This window comes from Homarus americanus, unplaced genomic scaffold (assembly GCF_018991925.1).
Source record: "Homarus americanus isolate GMGI-L3 unplaced genomic scaffold, GMGI_Hamer_2.0 scaffold30108, whole genome shotgun sequence".
In the NCBI taxonomy this organism is placed as follows: domain Eukaryota; kingdom Metazoa; phylum Arthropoda; class Malacostraca; order Decapoda; family Nephropidae; genus Homarus; species Homarus americanus.
Genome location: NW_024748109.1, coordinates 11,392,634 through 11,417,633, shown reverse-complemented (window position 1 = coordinate 11,417,633; position 25,000 = coordinate 11,392,634). Strand labels below are relative to the sequence as shown.

Genomic DNA, 25,000 nt, shown 5'->3' with positions numbered 1-25,000 from the left:
TAAATAATACCTCAGATTAAAGTTAGGATAATATAATTGACATTGCTGGATTCCTTGTAAGACCAGGAATATTTTGAATAAACGTCATATATTTTGCACAAAAGATAACATACTCAGAGTGAACATTTTATCTAAAAATTTTATGTCTAATGCAAAATATATGATGTGTATATTCAAAATGATCATCAAATTGTAAGAATTCCAGCAATGTAAATTATATTCTGGCCGGGTAATTTGTATGAATTTTATGAGCTAAAATAAAAATCTTCAGTTAATAAAAAAAAAATATTCTTCACAGGGTAACAGATGGTCGGTCGCCAGTCCCTCCCTCCCTCCCCCCCACCCCCCACCAACGTCCCTACTAGATAAATGTGTGGGAATACCAGACTGTTTACCTTTTTAGTAATAAATAATAAATCAGACTAAAGTTAGGATAATATAATTGACTGCTGGATTCCTTGTAAGACCAGGAATATTTTGAATATAAATATCATATATTTTGCACAAAAGATAACATGTTTACTCAAGAGTAAACATTATATCTAAAATTTGTATATCTAATGCAAAATCTATGATGTTTATATTAAAAATGATCATCAAATTGTAAGAATTCCAGCAATGTAAATTATATTCTGGCCGGATAATTTGTATGAATTTTATGAGCTAAATAAAAAAATTATACTTCACCGTGAAAAGGGGTACACCCACCGCGGAATGTGAGCATCCTGGGTTCTGGCAGGGCACCGCGTAAACGTGGAAACGCGGAATGTGGGACCGCGTAAAGTGAGGGTTGACTGTGTGTGTGTATGTATATATATATATATATATATATATATATATATATATATATATATATATATATATATATATATATATATATATATATATATATATATATATATATATATATATATATATATATATATATATATATATATATATATATATATATATATATATATATATATATATATATATATATATATATATATATATATATATATATATATATATATATATATATATATATATATATATATATATATATATATATATATATATATATATATATATATATATGAACCCTCACTTTACGCGGTCAATTGAACCCATGGCAGCCCGCGTAAAGTGAGAAACGTGTAAAGTGAACAACATAACATGGGATTAATTGAAATAGAGACCGGGCCGACCCCCCAAACTCCACTTTTTCAGACACAATACCTACGTTGTAGTAAAAATAACTTCTTAATTTTATGATGGTATACACACACAATTAATAATTAAGAGAAATATCAATAATATTAGGTTTTTTAACACTTACATTAGTAGAAAAGATGGCTGGGCACACAGGGATGGGGGGTTGGTTCTGAGGCAGAGGGCAGATTATTGGCCCTCACCTGTATCACTATCCACCACAGAGGCTTGCAGGTCCTCTTTGTCAAACCCCTCAAAGTCCATACAAGTCCATATCCTCACTATCATTATCACCATCACTGACTTGGGCCGACTGTGGTGGGTGAAGAACTCGGTAATGTTTTGATGACTGGGCAACCTTGTGCGCACCCTGCTCGCGCCGCTCTCCGCGTAAAAGGGTACACACACCGCGGAAAGTGAGCATTCCGTGTTCAAAATCTTGTCAAACGTTTCCGTGACCTTGGAGAGGACGAGTTACCAGCTCCATTACCGAAGTCTGGTAGGCCTAAATTATTGTCTCCATGGACACCTAAGGTTATTTCTCGACAAGTTTGGTCCAATCCCTCACTCACAGCACGTGAAGTGAAAGAGAGAAACCCCCATCTTTTGAGTCACATCTCGTTACGCTGTGTTCAACAAGCCCTGCACGATGACCTGGGATTTAAGACCTTTCGTGCCCGCAGTAAACCTCTGCTGACAAAGAGACAAAAGGAAAATAGAGTGAAATTTTGCAAGAAATATGAAGTGTGGGATTTAGAGACATGGAGAAGTGTATTGTGGTCCGACGAGGCTACGTTTTCTGTGACTGGGAGTAGTGGTGGGAGGGTTTACCGCTCGCCCCACTCAGACGCGCACCTCCCACAGTACGCTGAAAGACTGTTAAGCACCCAGCCTCGCTCATGGTTTGGGCTTCCTTTACGTATTATGGTGTTGGTGAATTAGTAATCCTCCCTAAGAACCAGATGATGAATCAGTACAACTATCTTGAACTGCTCAGTGATTTCTAACCTGAATCATTTGATAAAGCTAAGGCAAGCCTTTTCATGCAGGACGGTGCCCCATGGCACACTGCTAAAAGTGTCATACAGTGGCTCAAAGACTGTGAGGTACCTTTCTTTAATGACTGGCCTGGCAGTAGCCCAGATCTTAACCCAATAGAAAATTTGTGGTCCATTGTTAAGCGTCGTCTGCAAGATGCTGACACATCATCAATCCCGAACCTAGAGGCAGCCATCAAGGATACCTGGGCTAACTTGCCACCTGACCTCTTGCAAAACCTTGCTGACAGTGTTCCTCGAAGGCTAAAAGACTTGTGCTTACGCTTGGAAGTACTAGCACCACTTTCACTGCTTCGTGGTCTCTTTGAAGACATATATAAGGGTTAAATGTTGTACAGTAGGTTCTCAAATTTCAAGTGTTTTTAATTCGACATTTTTTATTTGAACACAAAAAAAAAAGAACACTACACAATTTAAAATGTTGAGGGCGGAAACTCGAATTTCGACGGGTTTGAGCGGCCCGCCAACGTTCAGATGTGCACAATCGTGTAAACAGTGTCATTTCTCTTATGTACAAAAGATTCATTATTGTTTATTACTGAATGTCTTTTTGATTGAATTAATGTTTATGTGTGCAAAATGAACAATACAATTCATTAATAATACAGTGGGGTATGCTATAACGAACGGATCCTACTACGAATATTCCTATAACGAACGGTTTTACCTATAAAATTGAGAATGCTATAACGAACGCAACTCCTACAAAGAACGCGGATGAATACGTGACTATTTCGCCTGGCGCATGAATATTGTTGTACCGCGACCCACAACAAGAGCGTCAGGCGCCATCTTTGTCTCATTGTGTAGCCAGTGCACCACTGTTATTGTTGAAATTTCGTCTTTTGATGTGGAAATTCGCGTTATTTGTATAACTATTTTGTTATACAAGTATACAATTGTAACAATGAGTCGTCCAAAGCGAGTGAGAAAGCTAATAACCCTTGAAACTAAGAAAGAAATTGTAAAGAAACGTGAGAATGGAAGAAGCATTGCGAAACTTAGTGATGAATATGGGATGGCTAAATCGACTATATGTACGATTTTGAAGAATAAAGAGGAGTTAAAAACTGTGCAAGTGGCTAAGGGAATCTTTAGACTTAGCAAAGCAAAGTGTAATGTGATTGAAGAGATGGAAAATTTACTCTTAGTGTGGATAAAGGAGAAAGAAATGGCAGGTGGTAACATTAGTGAAGCTATAATTTGTGAGAAGGCTAAACAATTGTTTGAGGACCTTAAAGCCAAGACTCCCAGTGGAAGTGATAGTGATGTGCCAGTGTTTAGGGGTACCTGCATGCTGAATAACACTAAGGCAAGATAAAGTACCGTATTTTTTACATTTTCCACAGAATTTTTTCAGTGTTAAGTGGTTGTATTTGGGGGCCTGGAACGGATTAATCCTATAACGAACGAATGCTATAACGAACGAGGTTCTGGAACCAATTACGTTCGTTATAGCATACCCCACTGTACGTGGAATATTAAAACACACGAGGAGACGAGACGGCATCGTTTTCTTTAATGTTTACAAAACCAGTGACTGATTGATTCTATATATAAAACTGAAAAAAATAAGAACCTGGTTGTAGCTGTAGTAAAATTAATGTACAAAAATTTATATGGTTGTTTTAAGTAATGTTATTTAATGTTAATAAATGGAACACTTATTCACTGTTCATGTATATTTTAATTAATGTTTCTGAATTTAAAACAAAAATTCTACCCTCCAGTGGTGAAAAAGTTGAAAACATAAGGTCAGCCAATGTTGTTGTGTGTGTGTGTTTTTACTCGGATGACGAAGTTGCCAAGTCATCAGGTTCAACTCCAGCTGAAGCTTTAGAACATAAAAACTTTTTCTGTGTTGTTTTTAATTTTTATTTAACTTTATCTGTGTTATTTTCGTTGGTTTCTTAGGATGTTGCTTTATTACAGGTAGTAATTCGCCAAACATCGAAAGTACCAGACTCAAATTAATTTTCTCCATGGGCAAACTAAAATCATTCCGGACCACGGGAGTTTCCGGACCACAGAATGCCGGACTAGAGGTGTACAACCTGTAATGACATTGTCTGGACTTTGTTTTGAGAATGCCTGGTGTGAGGTAAACATGCCAACAAAGTGCTGTTATTGTTTTGATGATTCACTCATGAACCACTGGGATATATCATCATTTATATTAATTAACGGGTAACATTTTACTTTAACCACCTTAAGTATTTGGATGTTTAGATTCGAGATTGGCTATATTGGGTAAATGTTGAGTTTTGGTCAACCTTGCACTTAGACATGCAGACTTTTTTTTCTGATGGTTTGCGATGTGTTATGAACGATTTAGACCTTCATTTCTATCGAAAATCAATAGTTTTGAGTTACTACCCCCTTTTACCGATGTATGTTAAGCTAACCTTATAACTCATCATACCCTAACCTACCCTAACCTAACCTAACCTATGATCTGTATTTTCTGATGCGATCGTAAAATGTTTTGCAACAGATATCCTGTAGAGATAATGTGTCTTATTGTTTAGTACTTAATCCCATAGTTAGAATCTTAAGGTTCCCCAGATGACCAAAACCAGAATACCAATATTGTTTGGAATGTTTAAACTACGAAATCTGTTGTATGGGCAGCTAATATCCATTGAATTAGTTTATGTGCTCAGTAGTATTTATATATTCAATATAGCATTACTATGTTGCATATTATAGCACAATTAATTACCTAATAATATTTATTTACAGAGCCGATCAGCCGAGAAGGCTGGACAACTACAGCTGGCTGCCTCCCGCTGGGAAGCTCGCCCCAACCAGTGAAGTCACAACCAATTGCAGAGCTTTTCACAGTCACGCGACTTTTTAGCATCTTTAACCCTTATTCGAAACTTTTTGGCCCAATTTATTTAAAAATATCCTTACATAGTGAATTTAAGCGTTTTCTTTACCCATTGACCTGCCATCTTACGAAAAAATTCTGACTGTCAACTCGTCCATTATTCTGTTATGGTGTTCCTCTTCTTCAACACAGCTCTGACTTACTTATGGTTTAGCCCTGTAGCTCCATACAACATAACATCAATCGTCAGTACTATGTCCATTCCCATGAAGCATTTGACACAATGGGTCTCCAATAATGCACAAACACACTGGTAGTTCTTGGATGACCATCCTCTCACTAATCAGTACCTTCTTCAAACAATCCTACCACCTTGGTCCTTCCCTCTCTCCTACCATCTTCTTTTGAATTTAATTTCAAATATAGTTCCGAGTTTAAAAATTGTCAAGAATCTTTCATTCTCTATTCTCTTAATATATTCTTATCACCTAAGCCAACCTTGATTTCCCTCTTATCTGATACTCCTTTTACATAAATGCCAAACTAATATGCTTCACATTACTTATGTTCAGTCAGCAGAGATGGTGAGTGGCCAAATTGGCCGATATTTTTGCTATAAGCATCACCTGATTAATAAAAGGGAAGTCATTCATCCATGATACATCCAAACAGTGTAATATATCTGATACTCACTTGTGATTTAAGTCGGTCTTCCTTTGTTGAACAGTCCTACTGTCACTACATCCCTGTTTGATGATTTTGTCTGCCAGTTTGTTGATATTTGTAAAGCGAGCATCATCTACACGCATGTCGGAATCAACATCATCCAGTTTACGATGCAAAGCCATACAGTGCTCATAGTCCTTCCCAAGATCTCCTACTTGCACCATCATTTCCTGTAAAGAGAAAAAAGCTTCAATTAAATCTACCACTACTGATCAGAACACCCAAAGCTTTAACAAATAAACAATATGGAGGGCAACACAATTATTCATTTTCAACCTTCAAGGGTAAAAGAGCTACAATAATTAAGAGAAATTACTAGAGCTGTGCAGGAGTACCAACATTAGACATGTATTCCATTAAGCCTCCAAATAATTCAGATGGTCTGGAGTCTTCATGCAGATTTGATACAAAGATTGGGTGGATCAAATGATGCTGGACCGCTCAAGGCTAGGTGTGGCTGGTTTAAAAGATTCAAGGCCAGGGCAAATTTACAGAATATAAAAGTTTGTGGGGAAGTTGCTTTTGCAGATACTGAAGCAGCAGGTAGTTTCCAAGTGAATTGGCTGCTATGATTGAGGAGAGTGGTTAACCCTACTGTTTGGTGGTAATCCAGCTGGAAACTAAGTTAAAGCCACTGCTAGTGAGTTAAAGTGAAAATCCCAGCGCTTTCAAGGTTATTAAGTAAACCTTATCTTCCAGTGATTTGGAAGTCTACCCCAAAGGCCTGGGTTAATGGTACTATATTTGAGTACCCGTATGATTAACTAATTTGTGACAGCAGTGAAGAAATATTGCACCAAGAACACCCATCTTTTAAGGTGTTATTGGTGATGGACAAGCCTCTTGGAAACCCTTCTTATTTAAGTTATTTGGACTCCAATGTGAATTTAGTGTTGTTACACCTCCCCCCAAACACTACTTCCATTCTTCAACCTATGGATCAGGGGTAATTACAACCTTTAAGGCATTTTATCTCAAAGACTTTTGCCCAGTCAATCTGAGTCACTGACCAAGATAATTCCCCAACCATAAAGGTTTTTGGAGGAGCTATAATATCTAGTGCTGTATAAAAACACACTACAGTTATGGGATGAGGTGACACAAACTAACATGAATGGTTTGGAGGAAGCTTTGGCCTCAACTTGTGTAATACTTTGAGGGCTTTTAGCCAGAGCATGTGAGGGAGGCTGTAGTTGAAATGGGGAATCAACTAAACCTTGAGGTAGAGGCTGAAGATGTGAATCAGTTGCTACAATCCAACTCCCAGGAATTTAGCAATCAAGACCTTAAGAAACTAGAGGAGCAAAAGGTTGCAGCAGCAAAGGAACCAGTGTATCCAAAATATAAAACTCACTCTCATGGCTCTTGCAAAGACACATGAATTTCACAAACAGAGGAAACATCAACTTCATAAACAGAGGACTACCTGTATCACGAGGGTAATAAGTGGCTGGAGGAGGAAGTTTAGGGAGCTGCTGTCTTTAGCAAGAGGACTTTTCCTCCATGTGAAAGGAAGACTGGTAGGAAGAATTATATGTGGCTGGAGTGAGAAGTGTGATGTTGCATGACAGTGAAACATGGGCAGTTAAAGAGGACGACATCAGTAGACTTGAGCAAACTGAAATGAGAATAGTGAGGTGGATATGCAATGTGACTAAGACAGGAGGCCCAATTCAGAGCTAAGAGGGCAGCTGGGGATTGAGAGCACTGGTGAAGTTCTGCATAGAGGCAGGCTGAGATGGTTCAGATTTGTGGAGAGAATGGATGAAACCAATAGATTCAAGAGGTGCACGAGCCTAAATGTGGAGGATAGGAGTGCCAGGGTTATGCCAAGAATGACCTGGGAAAAGGTTACAAGAAATGACAGTTAGGAACCTGACAATAGAGAATGCAAGATACCATGCAGCATGAAGAGTGGATAACAGGTAGCCACGGCTAACCCATGCAAGCATGGGGAATGACCATAAACCGATAATGATGATGATTATCAAGTATCTCATCTTACAAATGGGATGGAAGGATGGACTGAAGGAGAATTATCTTAGCATAGTGCAAATTGTCAGTTTATATACACCACTTGTATAACACTGAAATTCCATTGAAAATTAACATATAATTTAATTTACAAACCTATACAACACACAATCTCACCCACCAATGGATTAAAATATTCACTACACCTACTTCAACATATACTTACTTTGTCTCTAATCCAAGCATCCACTTTCTCTACTTGAGTATTGAACTCAAGAATGTCCTGAGCTTCTTCAAGACCACGGGAGTGATTCTCAGCATCTAGCACAAGCTGTGTCCAACGTTCAACCAAATGATCAACCTCATCTTTAACTTGTGCCGAGGATTTGTGCCGTTGATTTACCAACAGTGCACCTGTTAATAAAGGAAACAGTAGTCAAATATTTCTTTCCAAAGAGGTATCATTAGGTTACATCTCAAACCCACAGGTCTGAGTCTCAAAAGATGAATATGGAGCTGTTATTCATTAGATAAACCTTCCACATCAACAATGAAAACAAATTCATCAATTGTTATGATGTGCATATCTGTATTGGTAATTTCATAGATTATCATAACTTTCTTGGATTATGTCATAACTTTGTTTACAACAGGGCAGGCAAACCACAGGTGAGCCAATCATAGTGCTAAAATTTTGCTCTAGGATTCAATCTGCTAAAAATTTGTTAAACCTGGTTACTTATATTTCATCAAAAACATATTTGGGTAATGCCAGATAACCCAGTTTAAAAAAATATATAAATCAAATATACCCGCCTAAAGATAAAAAATCAAAGCCACAACAAAGTTAAACATGGGACATCTATTGGGACTGCCATAATGGAGCCCACTACAGCTGTGTGCCTCAACAAGGGAGACTACACAGTATGAACTACAGTAACATATATAAAGAATAGGAGGCTTCAAACTGCCTCCAGGCCAAACAGATATTGGTTTCTAAGCAATGAATGTAAATACTGTATATTCACAGATATTGTATAGCACTTGTAAATGAATAATAATTAATGTACAATTAGCAGGAAACACTGTCTGCAATACTAGGCAATTTCCTTAATTTCTTGTTCAAGTTTAATGGTGTATCATGTCCAGATATTACTGCTTATTATATAATAATGATGAGGCAACTTCACCTATATTATTAAATAAGGGCATTATTAAATTTTTTCCTTACCTTTTTCTGTAATCTCCTTGATGCTACACTCATGAGCCTGAAGCTCAGCCATGAATGCCTGATGTTTCTGCAGCTTTCTTACTTTATCTTCAAAGCTCGTTACTTCTCCTTTGAGACGTTCTGCCTCTAAGTGGTTGGCCTTTTCATCAATCCACATGTTTGCATCACTAACATCTCTAATAAATTGTGCGTGCAGATGTGCATCTTCTAGTTGGCATTTACGAGCCCTGTAATGTAGAATAGGTAAAAAAAATAACAAAATGGACATTTAGATTAAATGCAAAAGTTATGACAATTCATTATTTTAAAAGTCAATAATGCTTATGTTAGTAACAAGAATAATATCAACCAAAAATATTCAAATCACTTTTCCTTACTTTGTACTCTCCTTGACTCGGGCCCTTCTCCTTACTACCTCATCAATACGCTTCTTAATGTGTGGAGAGTCAAAATGACTTTGTTCAATGAGTTTTGATCCGTGGTTTTTCAATGTTTCTAACTTTTCGTCTTGAGCATATACCAATTTCTCAAATGCATCATGCTTCTTTACCTGTGAAAAGCAAATTCGTGAATTTTCATACAAGAAAAATTTACCGTTAAGGGTTTCGTAAATGTGCAAGACCTCAACTGCAATCAAAACAACTACAATGTATTTATAATGAGTCCCAACAGCAAGTGCTTTTCTCTTTCAACATCATATCCTTATGCTTCACAATATCTTTATGGACCATCTTGAGAAGTACTTCAATTGGCTTAAAAAATACGCAATTGCATTTACCTAAAATGATCCTACGGCCTCGTACAGGATGTGTGTGTTACTTTTTCTTTCCCTTGGTTCTCCAATCATTGTACAGTCCCTTGCAGCATTGCATGCAGCAGGGGCTAGAGATGTGGCACCACTGTTTGTGTACATCCCAGATAATTACATGAATGAACTCATGTAACCTCACAATTGTGGTCTGGCTAAAGTGATAAATACCCCGTATATATGAAAAAATAAATAAAAATAAATAAAAAATACCATAAATTCATCTCTGAATGCATGCATTTCCAAACTGATTTTAGTTTTATACAGAGTATCAAATAGGATGCCATTAACCACTGTTGGACAGTGTCAGTGTCAAATGACTTAAGAGACCAAGGAGGGGAAGGATAGAACACCAACTCTACCTTACTGTGTGGTATCTGGTTCATACACCATCTTCAATCTTAGAATGTTAATACTCTCATCGTCAAAGAATTTCCAATCAGTTCAGATTTGGACTGAACACCATGTGTTTGGGATTCATACTCATTTCATCCTTGTGTCCAACTAACTCTCCTGCCCAAGTCAGGATTGCATTTATACTGTATGTTGAGCATTGTATATTTCTATACATTATATATTTGATTCTGGTGTACAAGTGTTGACTGTTGTATGATGGGTCTATATATGATCAATCAGTTTTTCAATGTTAAAAATTAACAATATTTATCATTATGAAATGGGTAAAATCAGTTTTATGATGGTTGCTACCCAAATGCTTTTCCTGCATTGTCAGCTACAAAAATGTGATGTGTAATATCTGTAATAAATCACAATACAGTGATCCCTCGGTTAACGAAATTTCGGTTAACGAATTACCTTCCATAAGAATCTTCAATTCGGTTAACGAAAAAAATTCAGTTAACGAATTCCTTACGAATTCCTCTCAACATGTTTTCGCTTGCTCACCAGCTGGAATATTAGTCTGCCAATACAGTAATCGGTTCTAGGGCTTAAATTCGTTCCCATTTGAGTAAATATCAAGAAGGTTGTACTATTCAATAATTTTTCAAGTTTTATATTAAAATTTTTAGCCATTTTAACAATTATTTAACATAATTGAAGTACAGGAAACTAGTTTTTAGTGCACCAAACAGCCACTTGATTCACCCAGCATGGAGTCGGTTTGTGTGTCTGCTCAGTGGAGGTAACATCTTGCTGAGACTCTCTTGAACATAAACTATTTTTACAGTACAATTATTGGTCATTCTGAAATTTATTTTACATTGACAATATATAGTGCAGTGTTTATTTAAAGAAAATAATCTTGAATTACACTAGTGAACGTAAAATTTTATGGGTGAAATGACGGCATGAAGCATGGGGTGATTTCTCTTCCACCCCCACTTCCTTCTCCCTTCTCCTCCACCCCCACTTCTAATTCCCATCATCATCAACCAGGAGCCTTCTACATACACACCTCAAAGTATGTAATTTTCGGTGAACTGGAACCAATTACCCAAAATCCCATGAAACAATGGTTTCGGTTAACGAGCGACCTTCTGGAACGAATTGTGTTCGTTAACCGAGGGACCACTGTATTGACATATATTGATTCAATCTCAGAATAATTTAGCACGTGCAACCCATGTGGGATGCGTGAGAGGTTCTGCCTGTCCCTGGTGACGGCCAAGCTGAGCAGTTGAACTGTGTCACGTCACCCAGAAGATGGTTTGCGCATGGAAAGAAGATGCTTGCGTGCGGAAGAAGCTATTCTTTGCACATAAAATAAAATATTTTGTACCAGTAAATGTGAGGAATAAATAAAAATAATACTAAACAAAAGAAAAACAAAACTGCATTGCCATTTGACAATCAAATCGCTATGCACAGGACCCGACACAGAGAACAGCTGAGCACCCCTACTTGCCCCCCCCACCCCATTACCATACTGTGCATGATCCTGCACATGTAAGAAATGTTTATTCCCTTCATGCTTCTGACCTTGTATATTTATATTTTTTTTGCACATTGTATGAAAGATTGTGCATGTCGACCCCCACTGTGTGGTAAGTCTTGCTCGTGTAAGAAATTTTCATTCCTTTTATGTTTTTTATCTTATAATATTTCTTTTGCACATTCTGTACAAAAGATTGTGTGTACATATAACAGAGGAAAAGAAAATCAAGAAAATAATGTATGTACAGTATACCTGATATTACAAGTAAAAAAAATAATTTCTCTTAGCGCTAACTCTGGCTCTTCAAGGTCTCGGAAATGGAACCTGTTTTCCCCCAAAATTATTAACCCTTATGTGGTTTCCATATACAGTGGTCCCTCAGTTAACAAACGCCTCGGTTAACGAACTGCCTCCCATAAGATCCTTAAATTCGGTTACGAACAAAAATTCGGTTAACTAATTTCTTACGAACCGACCTCAACATGTTTTCGCTTGCACTGGCCGGTCAACCAGCTTTAGTATTAGTCCGCCAATACATTAATCAGTTCTAGGGCTTAAATTCCTTACAATTTTAGTAAATATCAAGAAGTTTATACTATTCAATAATTTTAAAAGTTTAATATTCAATTTTTTAGTCATTTTAACAATTATTGAACATAATTGAAGGTAAAGTGACTAGTTTAATGCGCGGCATCCAGCCTCTTAACACAGCAAACAGGCGTTAGTCTCTCTGTTTTCACTGGAGGTAACATCTTGCTTGAGACTCTCTTCAACGAAACACTTTTTTTCTGTGTTTCCAAGCAAATTATTGGTTATTTTGAAATATATTTTACATATTGACAATATATAATGCAGCGCAGTGTTGATTTAAAGAAAATAATCTTGAAATACACCAAGAGAACTAAAATTTTATGGGTGAAATGGTGCCATGGGGTGACTTCTCTTCCACCCCAATGCCTTCTCTTCTTCCTTCTCCTCCAACCCCATTTTTATTCCCACCATCATCATCATCATCATCCAGGAGCCTTCTACATACACACCTCAAAGTAAGTGAACTTTTCTACCATTTTTGTTGAATTTAGGCAATTTTCGGTGAGCTGGAACCAATTACCCAAAAACCCATTGAAACAATGGTTTCGGTTAACGAACAACCTGCTGGAACGGATTGTGTTCGTTAACCGAGGGACCACTGTAATAAATCTAGTTACCAAAAAGTTAATTTCTGTTTTTGCTGAAAAAGCTAAATAACGATGTCTAAAATAATGTGAAATGTATAGAATATGGCAACTCAAGTCTCATGCTGACTGAATCATAAGAATAGTTGTGTATCATCTCTGTTTCTATGGGAACCAGCCCCAGGATTTTAAATCCATTTTTTTTTATTTACTTACATGTGGCAATTCTAAATGGAATGCAACTTAGAGAGGCCTCTGCTCCACAGCAAACATGCTGTGGTGAGTTACAGATATCACTTACAGGGTGGTACTACTGCCTGGGAAGACATTGGAAGCATAATGTGTTGTCTAATGGTAGACCCTGCTGCCATATGGCATCACAAAAATTGTGACCAAGTCCCAGGTTGCTGATCTGACTGTTTAACTTGCACACAATTGCAGGGTCTCGATGGTTTCTCTTACTTTGACAACACAACATACTGTACATATATCATTTCTCACTCCTGATATTTTTTTTTAATTTTTGTATTTACAGTATTTATTGCTTTTAACTAAATATTTTTTTTTATTAGTATTAATATTTTATTGTACTGTATTTTAATTTTTAATTATTGTTATTTACAGTGGTCCCTCGGTTAATGAGCACAATTCGTTCTAGAAGGTTGCTCGTTAACCGAAAAACTCTTTAACCGAAACCATTGTTTCAATGGGTTTTTGGGTAATTGGTTCCAGCTCACCGAAAATTGCCTAAAATCAACAAAAAAGGTAGTAAAGTACACTTACTTTGAGATGTGTATGTAGAAGGCTCCTGGATGATGATGATGATGGGAATTAGAATGGGGGTGGAGGAGAAGGGAGAAGAGAAGGCATTGGGGTGGAAGAGAAGTCACCCAATGGTGCCATTTCACCTATAAAATTTTAGTTCTCTTGGTGTAATTAATGATTATTTTCTTTAAATCAACACTGCACTGCATTATATACGGTATTGTCAATATGTAAAATAAATTTCAAATTGACCAATAATTTGCTTGGAAACAGACAAAATCTTTTAGTTGAAGAGAGTCTCAAGCAAGATGTTACCTCCACTGAAAAGACAGAGACTGACGCCTGTATGGTGTGTTGACAGGCTGTATGGCGGGCAAAAAACTAGCTTCCTATACTTCAATTTTGTTCAATAATTGTTAAAATGACTAAAAAATTTAATATAAAACTTTTAAAATTATTGAATAGTATAAACTTCTTGATATTTACTAAAATAGTAAGGAATTTAAGCCCTAGAACCAATTACTGTACTGGTGGACTAATACTACAGCTGGTGGGCCGCCAAATGCAAGCAAAAACATGTTGAGGTCGGCTCGTAAAAAGCTCGTTAATCGAGGGATTGCTCGTTAACCGAAGTTAAGAATCTTATGTTGGAAGCATGGAATCAGGCACAGAGCAATGTCACACTGATAACAAGTATCTTTGTGTACTTTGGCGCAGATTTCACTCATATGGCACACGTGACAATTTTTCTGGGAATACTGCTTTGCCCCAGTGGAAGGAATCACTGAAGGGAAGTGTCGAGCAGTCAGTCGCAAAGGAAGTTCACCACCAGCTGTGCGATGACCTCCAGGTCTCTGGCGAGGTACTGATTAGTCTCCAAAAGCAGCCTTACCACATTCAATGAAAACTCATGGAGTGTAGGCCTTTTACCTGTCTTCACTAGATAAAGAATGTGTGCATTCAGAAGGGACAGGTCCAAAAGATGGAAGAATAGTTTTTTGTACCATTTCACAGTCTTACGTGCACAATCTATACTGGAGATCATGCTACAGTAAAAGTCCAAAAATCCGGATGCCAGGAATCCGGACCACCCGAGAATCCGGACTTTTCGAAAACTCAAACTTTTTAAATTTAGCGGGCTTTTGTGGGTTATGTGAATGAATGGAGTTGCTTTAAAAAATTAATTTACATAATTCTAATAATAAAAGTAATTGTAAATTATAGGTAGCTAATTTTGTTAGTTTTGTAATTAGCTTGAACTGAAATGTAAAATTTGAGGCACTATAAATCTTTTGTGTGTATGTGTGCATGCGTGAATGCCACAGCTGCACAGGGACAACAAACGACCACACGATCGCCACTTTAAAACAAGCAATCAAACTGTGACAACGTATGTAATTTTGAGTCCTACTCTTTCCATGTACAGAGCACAAGCCCATAATAATGGCCCCTAAAGTAGATAAACTTCGTTGTGTGAAGAGAAAGAAGAACACATTGAAATTTAGTGACAAACTTGAAATAATTAAGAAACTAGAATGTAATGTGAGCAATGCTGTTCTAATGGAAACATACAACATTTGAAAGTCTACAATTTATGATATAAAAAAGGCAAAGAATAAAATTCTAGAATTCACAGCTTCTTCTGAGCCTTACATTAAAATTGCTGAAAGAAAAAGTTTACATTGGCCCAAATTATAAAATCTTGATCAAGTGTTGCACGAATGGTTTTTGTTAAAACGATCAAAAGGTATGGCAATTTCTGGGCCGATGCTTATTGCCAAAGCAAAGTCTTTTAAGGAGCAAATGAACATTGAATCAGAGTGCGCATTTAGTGATGGATGGCTTAGGAATTTCAAGACTCGTCATGGTATTAGACAATTTGTTTACATTTTTGTCTTGTGTTGACTTTATTTTTCTTTAAAACTGCTCGTTTTGATAAATGAAGCATGCTTTATTTGCTAATGAATAAACTATCAAAATGTACCTGTTCATCTCTTCTTTATTCCTCCTTAAATTTTAATTTTAAAAGTACTGCCTGAGAATCCGGAAAATCTGAAAATCCGGACCGACCCAATCCCCAAGCAGTCCGGATTTTTGGACTTCTACTGTCAACCAGATGCATGTTGGAGGTGTAGTCTGGGACAGTGTGGCTTGTAGAGCCCCATCCTGGTCTTGGGGTCGATATTGTGGGTGATGGAGTGATGCAATTGGTGGTGGAGTCGGGAGTATGGTGTCAGGGTCATCGCTCTCACCATCCTTGTCATCACGTAGGTATAATCAGGGTTATTGACATCAGAATCACTCAAATCCTGAGCATCACAAGGAGCATCCTCATCAAAGAAAAGTTTATTTCAGCACGACATGACATCCTTACAGAGTGGGACAGGCGAAGGTATTGGCGTATTGCCAAGAAACAGGAGGCCTAGTCATGTGATTGCCTGCAGGGGCAGACAACTCAAGATGTTTATTTTTTGCTAGAGCCCAGAGAGATTAGCAGGAATTTTAAAATTTTCAAGGATGTTGATATACGCCCTAAACCTGGGTGTCCCGTATCTTAGTGGACATTAATCTATGCTCCAAACCAGGTAGGGGTTAAATTATTAGTGTATCGACATACAATTGATCACCTTATGATTGCTTTTCGAAGTCCCTAACCCCACTGTATAATGGTCAACACATGTATAGGATAATCTTATAGCACATACAAGATTTTCTTATTGTCCCCGAGTGATGACTCCAGGAAGACACTTGGTTTCGACAAACACAGAGGTGCCACATCTCTCCAAATCTTCTAGCCCATCACACACAGAACTGTACAGCTTTCATTCCCCAAGAGCTGCACATCACTATTTACAGCAAAACTAGTAAAATGGACCTATCACTATTTACAGCAAAACTAGTAAAATGGACCTATCAAAATGTATTATCCTCATTAATCTCGCGTCCTGCCCCATATTTAGAATAATTATTGCCGACTACCAATGTAATGAAATACACCTGTTTAAAAAATAAGTCAACAATGTTCAGACTTACCTGAGCATCAACTTGTTCAATGGTTGTTCCAAAATCAGCAGATGAAAGAGTGGCCTCCTGAGTACTGCTGATGGTGTCCAGCTGTTTGGCATCTCTTAGGAAGAACTGCAGGTCAATCAACTGATCAAGATAGACCTTCTTTTGTTGCCAGGCTGCATGTAGTTGGTTTCGTTCTTCAAGAACCTGTAATTTTCTTAAGAAGTTAGTGTCGTGTAATGAGGACCTGTTAACTTTTTCAAAACCAGAAATAATTGGAGCAACATTTTTCAATCTCTTATAAAACATACAGTATATCAAGGAATATAGGGACACCCCTTTGCTTCTTAAGAACTATGCTTCTTTACCTTATTGACTCTCTCCTCTACTTCACCACTCGCATAGTGCTGTTCTTCTACCATATTGCCACCAGCCTCGACCACCTTACTGAACTCGTCCTCACGAGCTTCAATTTCAGCCTTAATACGTTCATGCTCTGTCTTCAGACCCTGGGCACTAGCAGCATCTCGAACTTTCTCCTCAGTCTTCATGGTTGTTCTCAAATCACTTGACCAACTGATCAAGTCACGAGACTGAAGGAAAGGCTTACATGCATCACTACATTCTTCAGCTTAATTTACTTGTGTTGCCACAATATCAGAAGACATGACACACAGGTTAAAACAGAAAGTGGAGATGATGGACGGAGAAGAGGAGAACTTTGGCCTGCTGAAGGAGAAGGAAAGAGAGGAAGAGAGTAAAATAATAATGGAGGATGAGGAAAAGATAAGTGTTAGGAAAATGGAGAAGACTACTGGGAGGATGGAGCAAGGAGAATTCTGAATGGAGGAAGGGGTGGACAGGAAGAGAATAAAATGGTAGATGGGGGGGTTGGGGAAGGAGAGAGGAAAGGAGGGAGAGGAATGGCGAAGGAGGGATGGTGGATGGGGAAGGAGGGATGGTGGATGGGGAAGGAGGGATGGTGGATGGGGAAGGAGGGATGGTGGATGGGGAAGGAGGGATGGTGGATGGGGAAGGAGGGATGGTGGATGGGGAAGGAGGGGAGGGATGGCGGATGGGGAAGGAGGGGAGGGATGGCGGATGGGGGAGGAGGGGGGGAGGGGGGAGGGATGGCGGATGGGGAAGGAGGGGGAGGATGGCGGATGGGGAAGGAGGGGGAGGGATGGCGGATGGGGAAGGAGGGGAGGGATGGCGGATGGGGAAGGAGGGGAGGGAGGAGGGGAGGGGGGATGGCGGATGGGGAAGGAGGGGAGGGATGGCGGATGGGGAAGGAGGGGGAGGGGATGGGGAAGGAGGGGAGGGATGGCGGATGGGGAAGGAGGGGAGGGATGGCGGATGGGGGAAGGAGGGGAGGATGGCGGATGGGGAAGGAGGGGAGGGATGGCGGATGGGGAAGGAGGGGAGGGATGGCGGATGGGGAAGGAGGGGGAGGATGGCGGATGGGGAAGGAGGGGAGGGATGGGGATGGAGGATGGGGAAGGAGGGGAGGGATGGCGGATGGGGAAGGAGGGAGAGGGATGGGGATGGGGAAGGAGAGGGAGGATGGGGAAGGAGGGAGAGGGATGGCGGATGGGGAAGGAGGGAGAGGGATGGCGGATGGGGAAGGAGGGAGAGGGATGGATGGGGAAGGAGGGAGAGGATGGCGGATGGGGAAGGAGGGAGAGGGATGGCGGATGGGGAAGGAGGGAGGGATGGCGGATGGGGAAGGAGGGAGAGGGATGGATGGGAAGGAGGGAGAGGGATGGCGGATGGGGAAGGAGGGAGAGGAGATGGGGAAGGAGGAGAGGGATGGGATGGGGAAGGAGGGAGAGGGATGGTGGATGGGGAAGGAGGAGAGAGATGGTGGATGGGGAAAGGGAGAGGATGGTGAAGGTGGAATGGTGGATGGGAAGGAGGGAGAGAGATGGTGGATGGGGAAGGAGGAGAGAGATGGTGGATGGGGAAGGAGGGAGAGGGATGGTGGATGGGGAAGGAGGGAGAGGGATGGTGGATGGGGAAGGAGGGAGAGGGATGGTGGATGGGGAAGGAGGGAGAGGGATGGTGGATGGGGAAGAGAAAGGGAAGGCTGGATAGGGAGGAAGGATGAAGACCAGAAATGAAAAGAAAAAAAGAGAGAGAGAGAGATGGATGGATGGATAGACAGGTAGAAGGGAGGGAATGGTGGATGAAGCAGAGTGAGGACAAGGAGGACAAAGGAGTTGATGGGGAGGAAGAGGAGGATGGAAGGAAAATAGATGGAAAGGAAAATGGAGGGAACCAAAAAGGTTAGAGGATGAAAGAAATTGGATCAGGAGAATTATGTAGGGAGGAGGTAAAGAGAGACAAAAAGAATGGAAGAGCTGTATTCCACTCTATTTATGGATTCATGGAAAAAAAATCTAGACCTTACAAGTAAAAACCCAAATTTGGAAAATCTAACTGTAATGACTATAAGAAATACCGTAACTCCATTTATTTTCAAATAAAAAATCAAATAGGGTGTTTCCAATACAGTAGGGTCGGGAGAGTTTACGTTTTTCTCTTATAAAATGTCAATGAATTGACTTGAGAATATAAATAACGTTGCTGGAATTCTTGTAAGATAGTGATTAATTTGAATACAAACATGCTATAGATCGCAATAGACATAAAAAATTTAGTAATAATTAGTACATTTTAGTACAAAGGACTATGATTTTATATCTTGAGCAAAATAAATGATGTCTATATTCAAATTATTTGCAGTCTTGCAAGAATTCCAGCAATGCAATTTATATTCTGCTAACTTTAGACTGTGCCATTCCATGTCAAGTTTAGTCACTTTTATTAGCCTACAGAACCTAACCCTTTTTTCCCCACTGATTACATGTAATTATATATCACTATTTAGTATATAGCGAACATCCTTGGACCCTATCTCGCGATATATCCCGACCCTACTGTATTACTATTAATTCATGACAATGAAATAGGATTACAAGTATAAATAACACAAAATGCTAATTTCTAATCCTTTTACTTTTGGTACTAATAAATATTGTCACTGACTTACATCTGCCAAGAATCTCTGAAGATCTGCTGCTGCATGAAGTTCATCTTTTCTTCTCGAGGCCCTTTCTTGAAGCATGTTCCAATTGTCAATTACAAGGGTTTGTTGTTCTGCTATGTGTTCAGCATTACTGCCTGGGTAGGCAGCTTGAAGTCTTGCTGAATCATCAACCAAGACCTGGATAGGATTAATACATTATTCTAATACCTAATAATTAATTAATGAGACATCTATCTAGTTCATCTGTGGAGGCATCCAAAAAATGTATGGCGAGTGTAACACCACTTCCACACTTTTCAATCCTCTATATGTCAAACACAATGATTTCATCTGTTGCTATCTGCAGCTTTTCATAGTGTTCTCCCTATCTCTCTTCCACTGACTCTTTCTAAAATTGATCCCCTCTTTCATTCTTAACTAATATTTATAGTTGTTCTCTTGGTTTTCTCACTTTCTTTTTTCATTTCCATTTTATCTTTAATACAATCATTCTTTTTTTTTTTGCTTTTTTTCATTATACAGAAGATATATCAAGGGCTGTATATGGTGAGACAAGTGAACTTTTCCTGTATTATCCAAATTAATTGATTTTCTACTGTTTTTAGAAGTTTATTTGCTACATACTAGTTGGATTTTGTTAAATGTGGTTAAAATAATTTTTTTATTATTTTTATAACATTAATCCTTAAGCCCCGGGTTAGGGTGCTGCTGGCAGTAGAGCCCCCCCCCCATGGCGGGGCTAAATCGACAAAAAATCAACCTTTCCAAAAATAATTAAAAATGGTAGGAATAGACGGACGTTCTGGAACGTCACCCGGGGCCTAAAGGTAAAAAAAAAAAAAAGCGAGTTCTAGTATAGTCATTTCTGCTACAACGCGATAGTTGCGTTCTTGTGAAACCTCTCACTGTAGAAATTCGTGCAATAAAAACAACAGGGCTTATGAAGAAAATAGGGTAAGGTGCCTATTACTTTGGCCATGATCTCAGATTTACTAGCACTCAAGCTTGTTCCAGCAATAGTGTTATAGCCTTTTTTACGTTCACCACCAGCAATTCATTCACCAGAATGCTTCTTGGAAACATTCTCCCTACCTTGTCTTTCCATATTCATGGATAACATAACAAAATTGGAGAAAACAGTAAAAATCACGGACACTTCACAGAGCAATCTACAGAAACCGCGCGATTCAACTAATGTAAGCAGACAGCGCTGGTATAAACCGTTATTGGTCGGCACTGCAAAACATTCTTTTTACAGGCATCCCCCGCGTTACAGAAGGGTTGCATCCCTGGAAAATTGACCGTATCGCGAAATTCTTTAACGCGAAACCTATTTTCCCATTGACTTCCATTATAAAACTGGAGATGGGTTCCTAAGGAATATTTCTCGGCCCCAAAAAAGTAATTCAAGCACTTTTATGAATGAAAATAAAAATTTATAAACACATACAATACAGTACATTAAATAATTTGATATACCTTCTAAAAACATCATGTTTAACATCCAATGTAATGCCTTTGTGGCTTCTTTATGCACTACTGCGGTCACTTCCACTTGTTGGCCTCTTTCCAGTCATCTTGAATAAGGGTAATGCACTATACTGTACTTACTGTATGTTTGTGAAAGTTAAATCAAACTGCTGGGGCGAGAAACATGCGCGCACACTGGCTGTAAACAATGGACCGACTCCTCGTGGCGACGCCACGCTTGGCGGTAGCAAACACCAAGAAATCCACACCAAACAAATTATAATTTAAAAAAACATTTGTTAATTTTATATAGCGATTTTTTTTTAAATTGTTAAAATTTACCCAATTTCCGTAAGGGCGAATTTACGGGCCGTATTGCGAAATTATTGGTCATAATTTACAAATTCAGTAAGAGCAAAATTCCGCAACCCAGGGTTCCGTAACGTGGGGGATGCCTGTACTTATTCTTTCCATACAGTATTTATGGGTAACAGCTACCTCTCAAAAAACACTTCACAAACAAAACACATGAATCAATTGAACATGTGATGTCGAACATGAAATGTAAACATTGCATAGCCTTGCGCCACGCTTAAAACGTTGAGGATGGAATCGTGTTATAGCCAACATTCGTATGCAGAAGTTCACATTTTACAAACAGCGGTCCCCTATTCATCGACCTCGTTTCAACCAATTCGCGTTGACAAAACAAACGCTGTAGCAGAAATGACTTTCACAAAACAACTGTAATTAGATTTTTTTTCATTTCACTGAAATCTACATCACTACCATTTTCCTATCAACCCTCTCACTGCTGGACGCCAAGATATATAGTTATCATCTTTCACTATACAAACGGGAGACAACTCAGAGCAACTGAGATCTCACACTCCACTGGCCCCCCCATCGCTCAGCATGGTAACTCTTGCACACTAAGAAATGTTAATTCTCTATGTTTTTAACTACGAATATATTTTTGGGGGGCACATTCTGTATGCAGAATGGGTGTGTGCATGTAAATTAGTAAAAACAAAAATTTCATAAATTAAGAAAATTATGTACAGTATATCCACCCCAAATTATGAGTTGAAAAATAACCATAACAGAACATACAACTCACTGGACAACCAAGTTTCATCAGGTAATGAAAAGTTGGAAATTTCCCCGCTAGGCCAGGTAGCTAGCGTGAGGGCTAAGCCTGTAATTCTGCTATTTAGAGGACAAAAGAGCCACACTGTTTCACATCTGTCTTGAACAGAAACTGAACAAAATCCAATGATTCAGTAAGCAGCTCAAGGAATCTACCAATGAAATTTGCTGCCATTTTTTGTCTGCATCCATGGATAGTACAGAGTGCATTGACCTGAAAACAATTCAAAGGTAGTAGTGTAAAATTTCTGCTGCATAACATGTCATCAACATTCGCCTTTCCTGGACTGACCTGACTTAACACGAGGAGAGTAACTGCATTATTCCCTTGACCACAATTGATGGTCCCGACTTAACGAGACAGCACCTGTCAGCCATGTCCTTCAGTCCTTGATACTTGGACTATGAGCTTTATGGGACCACATGACCTCTATGCGACCCCTAATGATGCATCTTGCGACCCCATTTGGGGTAGCGACCCAGCGTTTGGGAACCACTGCCCTAACACCACTGCTCTTATCCAATCTCTCGATCAGGGTGTAATACACACCATCAAGGAATATTATACACGCCACTCTTTTGGTCATATTCGTAGTGCCATGGATGAAGACCCTGACCTTGATGTAAGCAAGTGTTGGAAGGAGTACAACATTGTGGACTGCATTACCAACATCAGAGAAGCATTCAATGAACTCAAACCAGAGAATGAATGTTTGTTAGTGCACCTTATGGAATGAATGGTTGTTGGTGCACCTTATGGCCTGAGTGTGTGAATAACTTTCAGGGATTTCTGTCCATAGTAAGATGCGAATCACATTGTGAGTGTTGCATGTCAGCTGGGTGGTGAGGGGTTTGTGGATATGGCTGCTGAAGATGTGGAACAGCTGCTTGATGAAGGAAGATGAAGAGGAAGACATTATGGAATTACAACAAGAAGGTTGGAGCTTGGAAAGTTTGGGTAAACTATTTCGTCAGGTAAAGATGGCGAATGATTTTATTGTTGATCATGACCCCTTCATGGAACGGAGTCTTAAGATGGTCCAAGGAATCAACCAGGTATTGTTTCCCTACCGGGAAATGTTTAAAGACCCCAAGGCCATGAGGAAACAACTACCAATCTCCATGTTTTTCAAGAAAGAACCAGCTACCATCACTGCCACTCCACCCTCCTCCTCCTCCTCCAAGCCAACTCACTACCTGCCTCCAGGCTGCACGCCACTTCACCAGCCATCACTGATCCTGATGATCTACCTATGCTTCAGTAACCAGATGTCTCCCTATGTACAGTGCACCACTTCATCAAGCTCATATAAGTGGCTATTCGCGGTTTTGCCAATTTGCGCCATTTCTTGGAACCTATCCTTCTCGAATGGCATGGGTCTACTCTATTTTATTCGCAGGTTCCTCGACTTTGTAATGTTCTGAGTGCTAGTAAATTGTTTAGAAGAACAGGCACTTTTGAGAAACAAAAGACCAATTATTATTATTTTTATGCAAAAAACAGAAAGTACAGTACCTGGTTGGAATGGATTTCATGATTTGATGTTTCCTGTAAGACCTTTTAGCACTAACATAGGGTATTGTCCAATGATTGAAGGTTCTCCTACTGAGTACGGCACAGTCTATATAGCGATGAAGACATGATGGCAAGCCTCGGCCAAAAGGATAGTGTGCTTACATTGACCTCACTATCCCAGTAAAGGAACAGAAAAACAAGTGGAGTACCAGATGAGTTTCCAGTTACCATATGAGTTTACATCCTTATGGGAAGATTTCATTTGGCACTGAACTTCTTTACACTTCCGGGCAAGAAGTATGAGAACTACATACATACATACATACATACATACATACATACATACATACACACACGTACGTATAGGTAGATAGGCAGCTACCAAACAGGAAGGTACTACCGCCTGGGAAGATATTGGAAGCATAAGGTGTTGTCTAATAGTAGACCCTGCTGCCATATGGCATCACAAAAATTGTGACCAAATCCCAGGTTGCTGATCTGACTTTCTGCTTCATTTACACACAATTGCAGGGTCTCAAATGTTTCTCTTACTTGGACAACACAATATATATAATGTATACCAGAGGTTGGGGAACAGGGGTAAATTACCCCAAATGGGGTAAACCTAAAATTTTTTGGGGTAATGCATGCGGTATGAGACACTGTTCCATACCATATCCAACAATTTTAGGAGCAAATTGGCTTGTTTCTGTTTACTGTACTAGTGTACTTTGAAGTCTGGGGGTAATTTCATTTTACTCAAAAAAATTTTTGGTTAATACCCAAAACAGTTCCCCAACCCTTGATGTATATAATTTCTCACTCTTGATTTATTTTTTCAATTTTGTATTTATTTATGGTTATTTTAATTATTGTTATTATTTTATTTCCATTAATTTGCTATTAATTTTATTAATTGTTGTAATAATAATAATAATAATAGTTTATTATTTATAAATTATTATTTATTATTATATTTTCGCTCCCCAGGCCCTGATGTGGGTCATTACCTGTGCCCGAGTGGGCTAATGCCCACGTAAAAAAAAAAGCCATACATAACATTACATACATACGTTACATACATACATACACTACATACATAACGTAACACACACATTATATAAATATATATATATATATATATAT

The 25,000-nt window shown here is 38.9% G+C and overlaps 1 protein-coding gene across 1 annotated transcript in view; it reads right to left on the bottom strand.

Annotated features, from left to right (window-relative positions):
* LOC121880074 (spectrin beta chain, non-erythrocytic 1-like) overlaps nt 1-25,000 on the bottom strand; it is a gene marked incomplete in the record, with an annotated part of 309,746 nt that overhangs the window by 158,064 nt on the left and 126,682 nt on the right. Inside the window, 7 exon segments of the mRNA XM_042387083.1 lie at nt 5,779-5,981; nt 8,012-8,199; nt 9,017-9,243; nt 9,394-9,566; nt 16,695-16,877; nt 17,039-17,263; nt 19,723-19,896. Of these exon segments, the coding sequence (XP_042243017.1) occupies nt 5,779-5,981; nt 8,012-8,199; nt 9,017-9,243; nt 9,394-9,566; nt 16,695-16,877; nt 17,039-17,263; nt 19,723-19,896 (1,373 nt within the window).